We start from the raw sequence: 11,725 nt of genomic DNA, 5'->3' as shown, positions 1-11,725 counted from the left end.
TGGCAATCACGTTGACTCCAACTTTTGTTCTCCATGAAGGAGAAAGACACCAAGTTTGTGTAGTAATCTACTGGAAGAGTTATTACTCTCCACACTGTTGAGGATCATATCCCAGTTTCTTTTTAATTTGTTTCCCTTGTTATGGTCTTGCAATCAGAAAATAATGATAATATATGGCAAGAAAACTAAGTTAATACATGCTAATGTGACAAATAGAAAAGATATGCATTGTACTCTATTGAAAACAACAGAGGCAGAGTGTACAGCTATGAGTGTGTTGAATAAATTCAACCGTTGTACTATGTTCAGCATCCAAGATGTGTTTCAAGTCCTTGAACAGAAAATAAGTTAAACATTTTCATTGTAAGCGTGAAGTATGATACCTATTCTGGAGGAATAAGTTACTAAGTTTTCTTTCCAAGCAGTTTATCAATGTCTTTTAGGGATTCTAGATAGACAGAGAAAATGTGTCACTGACAGGCCCTAACAGAGGTAAGAAGCTTATTCCTAGGATGTGCAAAGAAGACTTTAGATCTTTAAGCAAGCTGTTTGCAAGGATGGAGAAATAGGGTCATGGAGCAGAAGACCTCTTTTTAGCCTTCACTTTGATAATCTCAAAATATCATCACCAGCTGAGCCTCCCACCTGTCAAAACTCTTCTTCTTTCATTCTTAATTTATTCTGGTGTCATAGACGACTTTTGCAAATTTGATAGAAATTATAAATACTCCTCCCAGGAAAATGCACACACACACCACACATACACAAAATTCTGCACATTAACTGGTGGTTTTCATCAATGTTCTGATGCAAAAAATTCCTTTTTAATGGAGTGATTTTATACTATCTTTAGTAAATAAATCGATTAATATTTGAAAGCAGATTTGACCACTTAATTTTCTTTTTAACAATGTATTATTTAAAATCCTGACTTCTAACTCTTCCAAAAGATTTTAGATCGTTCACTTGTTTTGTTTTACTATGATCAGCAGTTTCAGAAGCCTTTGTAGATGTTTCTGAAATGTTTAATTTCTGGGGAATTTTTTTTCTTTCTTTCTGCTAGGAAAGTGCAGCAGGCATTGATGTATGCTGTCTTAAAAATATTTTATTATAATTTTATGAGGAAATAAGCAAGACGACTGTAATGTTATTCCTATACTGGTTTGTATTAAATAAACATTGGTAACCCACAGAGTCTTGATCATAATTCAGACTCTAACCCCAAAATATATTGTTTTGGGAGAAATAAATGTACAAATATACACAGCTACTGTAGCCACAGAGGAAAAATTTCAAAAATATGGAGAGAAAAGACTTTTAAAACTCACCCTCAATGGATATATAAACAACAATGTTGATGAGTCAATCTATGAATTTCTATGTCTATATCTTATATTTTAAAGTTGGAACAGAGAAACTTTCTAGATATTTGACGTAAGAATTTGTTTTGAAAAGTGTGGCAATTAATGTAAAGCTACTCTAAAAGCACCTTTTACTCTCAGAGTAAAATCCTTAGAAAAGTTTGTAATAGTTTATAAAATTTTATAACAATAAAAATAGACCATCTTATTTTTTCTTTTGATACCAATCATCACAGACCAAGAGCAGCTAAGTTTATAATAATTTATTATGGTTGCACATCATTTGTTATGTATAATAAATTATAGAAACCATAACATCTTTATAAACTAGTATATCATATTCACTTCCTATTTCTTACTGCAGTAACTGTAAGGAATTTAATTCGATTATATTTTAGCATTAGTTAGAAGATAAAAAAATTATAAAATTTTTTCACAGTACTTTGGATTTATAAAGGACCCCATTATTTTAAATTTTGTGCAACCAGTTTGAAACACATAAAAACCCTTTACAAACCAGAAGGTGGCGTACAGTTTTACTGAGCTGCTTAAAGTATTGCAGTTCCTTGAGTTTGTAATTAACACCTATGTGGTGCGCTTTTTCAGGCATTGTAATAAATGCAAATAAATAATCAATTACTCATCTCTAAAAATCTATACCAATAGACAACTTTGAAGCTTGGCAACATTCAAATGAAAGTTCCTTAAACAATTGGAGCGCAGTATTCTCTCTCTCCCTGTTCCCCCTCTCCCTCTGCCTCCCTCTACCCAATTTGGTTAAGGAAATAAAGTTCAGGTTGAATTTAAGTCCTAGGGGCTGACAAAGAGACCCTGGCTGCAATTCCTCCCCAGCCATCGGTTATCTTCCGTTTCAGTTCTCGTTACATCTGTCCAGACTCCCCCTGACACCGGCATCAGTCGTTTCACGCAGGGAGCGTTTTCAAAACCTTGCTGAAAGCATCTTGTTCTCCACTGTAACAGGACTGGCGTGAAATTAGTTGGAGTCTTTGTGACTAGTTCTGTTCCTTTCCAGCCTCCGGAGTCCTGACGGAAGAGAAGCTTGCAAGGCAGCAACAAAATGCTGCGTGTGTTAGGGTGTCACAAACTCACTTGGTCTTTAAATGTCCGTTCTTGAATAATGTTCTTATCCATTCTCTTGTCCTCAGTGAACCTTGATGGAATATTTCCGCAGTTTCAGAAATTGGAAGAGCTTGTCTTTCGTCCTCTTCTTCAGGGCCATCAGGGCTCGTGTTTTCTCCTCCAAATCCTGATCTATGGCAAAAATGATCTTAGCTCTCTCCTCTGCTTTCTTGTCCCCAGAGTTTTTGAAGAGCCTCTGTAGTGATTCTTGGTCTATGTTTTCAAAGATGTTGCCCACGGCTTTCTTCCTCGAGGCTGTGTCGAAGTGATAGCCGTGGATGGACGGGCTCACTCGCAGCGAGGTGGACATGGTGATGGCTTGGTGGCTTGGCTTTGCTTTCATCGATGTGGGGATCTTCAGGAATTCAGCTCCCGGATCTCCAGAGAGTCTGTAGCAAACTCATTCCGGGACTGCTATTTAAAGTGTGAACAAAAGCTCCGGGCTCAAATTACACCGGTGACATCAGAGTGATCTCAGGGAAGAATAATCACAGAAAAGTTTAACAGTTGAGTTGCCAATGTCCTGTTCTTGTGCAAAATGTTCCTAAAGGCTGTGTTTAGTGACGGGGCAGTGATATGGGGACTTCTTTTTACCTCACCTGTGGCGATAAGATTATACAGACTTGGGTCCTCCTTTAAAAAATAGCTGAATCCAAGACACAAACAATGTGTCCTGGACTCTCAAAATCTTTCGAAACAGCAAAACAAAGGGTTCCGCTAAGCGCAAGAAAGTTTTAATTCCCAAGAAGTCATTAAAGTGTACTCTGAACATTGGGCAGCCCACACCTGTGCCTTTTGGACACCCCTGTCCAGGGCGACTCCAGGGCTGTGGAGGGAAAGCTTGACAATCACGGCGTCATCTGGAGGATGTCTGATTGTGGACAGGGAGTTTACCCATGAAGCGCTGACATGACACAGCCCGAAACTCTGACGTTTCAGAGACTGTGTACAAGTGCTAATCTGTAATCACTGAATAAAATCATAATTTAATAATAATAATAATAATAATAGACAATATCTCCCTAGGCTTGTGTATATATCAACAACAATACCTATCAATTAAGTAGGGAGGAAAAGTTAATCAGGTGCTTTGTGTACATAGTACTCAAAAGGAATGAGTTGACTTTTTCTTTTAATATTGATTTTGGCATCACACAGACATAGAGCAATACCTTCTTGGGAAGGATTTAAATTTGTTCTTCCCACCTTCCACAGTATTCAGTCAGCTAGTGTCCCCACTGATGTATGGAGCACTTACATTCAACCAAATGATGTAGGTCAACTTCACAGGGCCCCGGAGTTTTCTCTTCAGGGACCTTCTGCCTGGTCCACTTTCTAGTACTCCAAGAAGCAGGGCTGGTCTTCATTTACCTTCTTCTAGTCAAGTCAGATCTAGAAAATGCACAAAAGTAGAGAGTGTGGGGAAGGTACCTCACTAGAAAATTGAGGTAGAGACTGTTCTTATATATTCATTCATTTATTCATTCCTTCACTGATTTATTCAATCAATTTTTGTAAAGGTTTACGTTTAGCTAGAACATTTTTAGGCATTAGAAATATAATAGTAAACCAAACTAAACCAAACAAACCAAACCAAACAACAACAACAAAAATCCCTACCTTAGCTTAATGGAGTTTACATTCCACTGGGAAATAGACAACAGAAAAATGTACGTTTATAATACAGATCATGTCAGAAAGTAGTACCTACTATGGATAAAAATGAAGCAGAGTTGTAACGGAGAGGACGGGGAGGGTTGAAATTCACATAGGATATTCAGGGGCAGCTTCTCTTAGTGTGACATTGTGCAAAGACCTGAAGGAGGTAAGGGAGTAAGCTGTGTAGACATCTGGAGGAAGGGCATTGTAGGCAAAGAGAACAGCAAGTGCAGAGGCCTGAAGATAGGAGTATGCATGGAGTGTGTGAAGAACAGCCGGGAGATCAGTGTGGTTGGAGCAGAGTCAGAGAAGAGTGGGAGGAGGTGAGGTCAGGGTGAGAGAGCAGTGGGAAGAGGGTGGGTTCAGACTGAGCACAACCTCGTAGGCTTTGTCATGGATTTAGCTTTTACTCTGTAGAAGATATGTAGCCTTTGGAGAATTTGGAGCAGAGAAATGACATTATTTTACACATAATTTTAAAAAATAACTGTCATTTCTTAGTAGAGAATAGATTTTAGGGAGGCAGCAGGGCATAGGGAGCAAAAAGACTAGTTCGGAGACTTTCAGAATAATCCAGGCAAGAGACGATGGAGGTCTTCACTAGGGAAGTCATGCAGGTGGGGAGAAGTGGTCAGCATCTGGGTGTGTTGAGAAGGTTACATCAAAAGGGTGGCTGAAGGCTCCCCTGTGAGGAATGAAAGACAGACGGGAGCCCAGCACGATCTCCGTCCTGAAGGATGCTTCCTTGAAAGATGTTTCTAGTGAGCTGGTGCTCAACTCACCAACCATGGCAGCTGGCGCCTGTCCCAGTTTTTCCGCAGAACCCTATGTTCTGTGACTAGGACTGTGGATTTACTGGCATGTAGAGCACGCCTTGTGGCAGCCCATCTCTCTCACTATTAAAAAAATTATTATTATGGCAACAAGGATTTTTACTGAGTTTTATTAAGTGCCAAGAAATTGACATAATCCATCTTAGTTGCTGTCATTACTCAAGGCTTTGTCAACCTTCTCAGGCTGTGGCTCTTTCTTGAAGTGATTCTTATATAGTTCATGCTTTTTAGCCCCTATTCATTAATTACTCCCAAGTTTTGATTCCCAGTCTATCCCTGTCTTCTGAGGTATAGACTCATATGATACAAATATCTGTTCAGTTATAAAAATCAGAAACCCAGCTATAATCTTTGATATCCTTGATATCTCCTTCTCTTTCTCCTCCATCTAAATTTGTCCCCTATATATATCTATCACTGAATTCTGTCGATTCTATCTACAAAATATTTCTCAGCTCTATCTATTTTCTCTCCATTTTCGCTGCCACTATTTAGGCAAGCCTCCCTGTGGTGGATGCTGCGATGCACAACTTGGAACTTCAAGATTTCCCTGAAATGCTCAGCGGTCAGCCCCTTCAGGGATTGCCACCACTGAAGAAGGTCACTCCCCTTCCTGGCGCAGCTGTATCTAGTGACTGAGCAACACGAGGATGTAAAAGCCCGCTCTTCTCGCCCCAACTCTGAGGGGTCACTCACACTTCAGAGCATCCTTTAGGGTCAGCTGAGACCTCCTTCTGCCCAATCCTGTTTATTTCCCATTTGCAGGCATTGATCCCAAGAGCACTCCATAATAAATTACCTTCCTGCTGATCTTCATCTCGGAGTTTGCTTCCTTGGGGGCCCAGGATGTGACACCCCATCTTCTCTCCCTTAGACTATGACTAAACCTCTTTCCCGGCATTCCCGCTTGCCCTCCATTCTCTATAGAGCACCCAGAGCAGTATTTCCTAAGAAGCAATTTGCTCAGACCACTCTTGCTGTTACTCTTAGGATAAGCCCCCAAATCTTAACATAACCTTTTGAGCACAACCTGCTCTGGTCCCTGACTGCTTCTGCAGCATCATGATCTACAACTCTCCACCCATGCCTTTATGCCTCCAGTTCCTTGAATGCACCACGCTCATTTTTGTCCTGAGTCTTTGCACATACTTTTCCTTTTTCTGGAATGTTCTTCTCTACTTTTTACTTCAAGTAGTCATAAAATTTCAACTAAAAGCTACTTGCTCAAAGAAGACTTCTCTGATCCTTCTAGATTAGATCAGGTCTCCTTGCCAAACGTACCCTTTACTATTCCTTAGTGGCACTTACTACAGTTTTCAAATATACATTTATTTTTGTGATTATTCTTTTAAAGTCTATCTCCACCAAAAGCAAGGATCAAATTTCCCTTTCTCATTAATGTATCTAAAGCTCCTAGACGACTTAGTGTGCTTTCATAGAGTGTTAAATAACAATGTAATTTAAATAGAATATTCTATTTAAATCCTATACAGTAGGAACTATTGCAATCTTCGTGTTACAGATAAGAGAACTGAGCCAATGACAATTTACTCCCCGTTGTATGCTAAATAATGACTCTCTAAAATATCCATGTTCTGATCCTTGGAACCTATAAATATAGATAAAAAGGAACCTTATATTGCAAAAGGGACTTATATGGCAAAAGGAAATTTGCAGGTGTAACTAAGTTAAAGATCTTGAGATGTGGAGATTATTTTGGATTATCTAGGTTGGCCCATACAATCATAACAGTTCTTATTATAGGGAAGCAGGAGTCAGAGGAGAGAGAAGATGCTAAATTGCTGGCTTGGAAGATGGAGGAAGGGGCCAAGAGCCAAAGATATAGGCAGACTCTAGAAACTGGAAGAGGCAAAGAAACAGATTGTCCCCTAAATCCTTGAGAAGGATTGTATCACTACAGACTTGTTAGACTTCTGTCCTCCTGGACTGTAAGAAAATGAATTTTTGTTGTTTTAAGCCACTAAATTTGTGGCAATTTGTTACAGTGGCAATAAGAAACTAATTCACCCCACAAATCCTTCAGCTATGGTAAGACAGCTTGAGCCCAGGGCTATTTGACTCCACGATTTTAGGCTATACTGTGTTGCTCTCAAATCAACTCCAAGCTGTGCCTTCAAAAAGCCTGAGTAATGTTTTGACATGACCTTGAGCAGCTCTCCTTGAGGACTGCCTGAAAGCCTTCAGATGAATTTGAGAGATTAAGGAGTTTCAAAATTATTTAGAGGACAAGACCATCCATGGGGAAACAATGTCAGTTTCCGTTTCCCAGAAATGTGACACGAGCCTTAAGGTTATGATTTGCTGGTGCTCTTTGCCAAAGGTAACTCCACATGTGCTTGCAAAGCCTTTTACTCCTGTCACCCTGTTCTTTCCCTTCTTTGTCTAAATATTTTCAGTGAATGATGTGGACAACAGGATCTGAAAAGATTCGAGATTCACAAATTGCCTGTCACGGGACCATATCAAATAGGCAACTTACAGAATTTTTGCTTTCTGCAGTAAAGACAGGAGATAATGAAGGCTGTTTAAAGAAGCAGCTTCTGGACTACTGTGTTTTCTTCTGGGCATCATTTTTCTAGTATTTTTCCATCATACAAAGAGATTGAATGTTTGCCAGTAATCAGGCACAGTTTTGTGCCTGATGAAGAAATTTCAGAAAACAAAGGGAAGGAAGAAAACTAACATTTATTAAGTGACTTGTATACCTAATTTTCTACACATATTATCTAAATGACTCTTCATAACAATACTGGAGATAGATATTATTGACCTCCATTTTCAGCACAAATAAGGAATTGGGCTAAACAACCTGCCAAAGTGATGAACCTGAATTCATTTCCAGAATTTTTTTATTCCCAAAATCTCCTCCGGGAAGGTTTTTCTGCGTCTTTGCTGGGTTACTTGTCTCTTCGGTTTGCATCACAAGTACTTCAGGTTTACCTTTTTTGATGAAAAATTATGACATTTTAATTTACATCTTTAAAGCACGAAAGATATAAAGGTAGATTGGCTGGTACACAGAATGCATCCCATGAATATTTATTGAATTGTTACATGAATAAGTGAAAGAAAGTAAGCACACAGAATTTACTTTAATGTTGCCTTTCTGTACCAATTTATCTCCCTGGCAATTTCCCCAATATGAATATAGAAGCCAGCCACCGGAAATTTGTACCTTAAACTTCAATTGAATTATCCCTGGGTATTTTTGTTTTAAAAACAAAAATTTTGAGGGGCGGGCCCGGTGTCACGAGCGGTTAAGTGTGCGCGCTCTGCTGCAGCGGCCTGGGGTTCGCCAGTTCAGATCCCAGGTGCGCACCGACGCACAGCTTGTCAGGCCATGCTGTGGCGGTGTCCCATATAAAGTGGAGGAAGATGGGCACGGATGTTAGCTCAGGGCCAGTCTTCCTCAGCAAAGAGGAGGAGGATTGGCATAGGATGTTAGCTCAGGGCTGGTCTTCCTCACAAAAAATAAATAAATAAATAAATAAATAAATAAATAAATAAATAAATAAATAAAAAAAATAAAAACAAAAACTTCAGGCCCGGCCCGGTGGTGTAGCAGTTAAGTTCACACCCTCAGCTTCACTAGCCTGGGGTTCACCGGTTCGGATCCTGGGTACAGACCTCTTCACCACTCATCAAGCCATGCTGAGGTGGCATCCCACAGAGAGCAACTAGAACGATATACAACTATGATATACAACTATCTACTGGGGCTTTAGGGAGAAAAAAGGAAAAGAGGAGGAAGATTGGCAACAGATGTTAGCTCAGGGCCAATCTTACTCAATAAATAAATAAATAAATAAATAAGTCCTAAAAATAAAAGTTTCATACTGCATTACAGTATACAAAGTGCTTTCACATATATTATCTCATTTGGCTTTCACAACATCATCGGTATTATTATCTCTATTTTACAGATGAGAAAACTGAGTATCACAGAAGTTAAATAAGTTTCCCCAAATTTTGGAGCTAATTAAATGACACAGCTGGCCCTTGAACTCTCGTTTTCTGATCTTAAGTTCTATGTCTTTTTCTATCATTGTGCAGCTTCCTGGTTATGCTCATTATCTATGCACTATCTGCTGTAGTTTCAAAATTCTACCACCACTTCATTTTTCTTTTCATATATTTATTCCACAGTTTATAGACCTGCTCACAAATAAATTGTTGAATGCTACTATGTGTCAGATACAATGCTATATGCTTGAGGACTACATTGTGGGAAACGGACCGGGTCCTTGTACTTGTGGAACATGAGGTCTGGGGAAGAAAAGAGACTGGAGATAAGTAAACACAGAAAGATATGAAGAAAATTTTTATGTCTTAGAAAATGAAAAGCATGAGGTGATATAAAGGAGGAAACAATGTGAGGCTTCCTTTAAACTGTTCAAGTCATGAAAAGCTTTCCTGACAAAGAAATGTTTAAGCTGAGACTTGAAGTAAATGTTGAAATTAACCACGAGAGGAGCACAGCAAGGAGATTTGGATGCGGAAGGAAATCCTGTGCACATGCCCTGAGGTGAGAATGAGTTTGAAGGGCAGGAGACAGATGCACAAAGACAATGCAAGTGGAAAACGGAAACCAACGAGGAGAGGAGAGGAAGACGATGCTAGATTGGTAGGCAGGGACCAAATGATGTCGAGTGCTGGAGGCCATGTTAAAGATTTAAAATTTTATCCTAAGTGCAATGGGCAGTCTTTAAAAGGTTACAAGCATGGAAGAGGAACTGCTGGGGTTTTTATTTAATTTTTTAAATTACTTTGTCTGTTGGGCCATCAAAGATATCAAGTAAGGAGAACAATTGTGTTTCAGATAGTACGCTATTATTCTAAATGTATTTTGGAAATAAACAAAAGGGACTTGACGCTGAATTGAATAGGCGATGGGGTAAGGGTAATGAAGGGTAATTGAAAGGCGATGGGGTCACCTGGGTGGCTCCCAGGTGAAGTCTTGGGCTCCTTGATGGGGAAGGTTGGGATGGGGAGGGTGAAAGTGGAGAGGATTTGGGAGTAAGATCAAGAGTTCAGTTCTGCACACATCAATCTGAAATGCCTGAGAAACAGCCAGGAAGATAGTTGAATATATGAATCCAGAACTCAGAGGAGAAGTCTTTATTCTTTCTCGGTAATGATTGTCAAGAAATCAACATTGACTGTAGCTTTCTTTACACTACTTATGCATAAGCCCAAAACCCAGAACAATGCCTGGCACAAAATAAACTTTAAATAAATGGTTTTAGAATTATTTTACGTAAGAAAAATATTGGAGCCTAGAGAGGGCTAAGTAACATACAAAGATGAAACAGCTGGTCAGTGGCCATGGTATTTCTTTTCAGCTGATATTCAAATCTCCTCCATATTTCTACACTTGGAAACTGAAATGCCAAACATTCTCTCCAGTAATTGTTTTGAGGGTCTTTATTATATTCCATATTTTTATTAAAAACCTATTCTAGATTTCCACTCCCTCTATAGTTGTGGTTAATCTCTTTTAAAAATTAACGAGCAAACATTTTTCTTTCAGTAAATTTTATTAAATGTATTTTCAATCTTTGTTGCTGATGAGAAAGAATGGTAGTTTTATTTAGAAACTTTGATTCTGACATTTATTTTTGATGATAGAAAGGAACTAGTTATAAATTCTGAAGCAATAAAAATTTCAATAAAAGCCCCGAGGAAACGCATTTTCAAAACTTTTCAGTCAAAATACGGGGCAAAATTCACAACTTTATTGAAAAGAGTTACAGCCAAAACCATTTTTTAAAATGCTTCTTTTTAAAGGATGCTTTTGCATGTGAGATAAAACAGCTGTCTTTGCTTAAGCCATCACTCTAGATTTGCAATGTTTCCTAAAAAAGGAACTGAAGATAAGCTTTTTCTTTTTTTAAATTTTAATTAGCTGTTCAGATTCAGATACTGAGTCCCTGGTATTTATAGCTTCTTTAAAAAGAAAAAAGTTGTGAACATAAACTAACATGTTTTTCTCAGGAAGTGAACATGAGCTATTTATATGTATTTATAGTAGCATGTGTGTTTCTAAAATCTATGACTAAAGCCAAAATAAGTCTTCATGAACCATGTCCTCCTCCTCCTGGCTGCCACCCACTCAGTGCGTGCTTCTGACTGAGAGCTGTGACACGGGCATATTTCAGTCATTCTCAGAGTGGAACTACTAGAGGAAAGGAGAACTCCCGACATGTGCTGCCCAGATTTTGTAAGTAGTGTTGCAAATGATGCGTGTGGCCACTCCGAAAGCTCCTCCTCTATTTTCTTTTCCTGAGCAGGATACAGTCGCTTCTGGCTCCTCTCTCTGCAGAGTGACCTAATTCTGTATGACTTTTCAAGAACCATATGCAGCCCAAACTTGTGAGGGGCACAGAGAAATCTGGTCAGCGGAGGTTCTCAAAGCCACTGAGGGACAGTTGGAGCCCTGGAATTCTTCATGAGGTGAAGCAAATTCCTAGCAGGGACAGCACATCTCAGTTGAAGTATTGAAGGGTTATTATGTGGAAGAAAAGTAAGGCTTGTCTGAAAAGTGCCCAGAGATAGAAGTAAGGCCAATACAATAAGTTCCAGGAAGACAGATTTTGACTCAGTACAATTAAAGGCCTTTATTCAATGAGAGAATAATCAGTGAGAACATTCAAGTACAGTCAGGACGAGCACTTAGTAAACACACTGTAGAGGCACGTAAGCAGAGGGAAT

General features: G+C 39.1%; 1 protein-coding gene across 1 annotated transcript; it reads right to left on the bottom strand.

Moving 5' to 3' along the window:
• Positions 1–1,087: 1,087 nt before the first annotated feature.
• TCIM (transcriptional and immune response regulator) lies at positions 1,088–2,889 on the bottom strand. The gene has a single exon (XM_014795923.2). The coding sequence runs from the start codon at positions 2,842–2,844 to the stop codon at positions 2,524–2,526; it is 321 nt and encodes a 106-aa protein (XP_014651409.1). The 5' UTR covers positions 2,845–2,889; the 3' UTR covers positions 1,088–2,523.
• Between the last annotated feature and the right edge of the window lie 8,836 nt (positions 2,890–11,725).

This window comes from Ceratotherium simum, chromosome 28 (assembly GCF_057802395.1).
Source record: "Ceratotherium simum simum isolate JZ-2026a chromosome 28, ASM5780239v1, whole genome shotgun sequence".
Classification (NCBI taxonomy): Eukaryota; Metazoa; Chordata; class Mammalia; order Perissodactyla; family Rhinocerotidae; genus Ceratotherium; species Ceratotherium simum.
The sequence above is the reverse complement of the archived record's forward strand: the minus strand, read 5'-3'. Positions and strand labels throughout refer to the sequence as shown.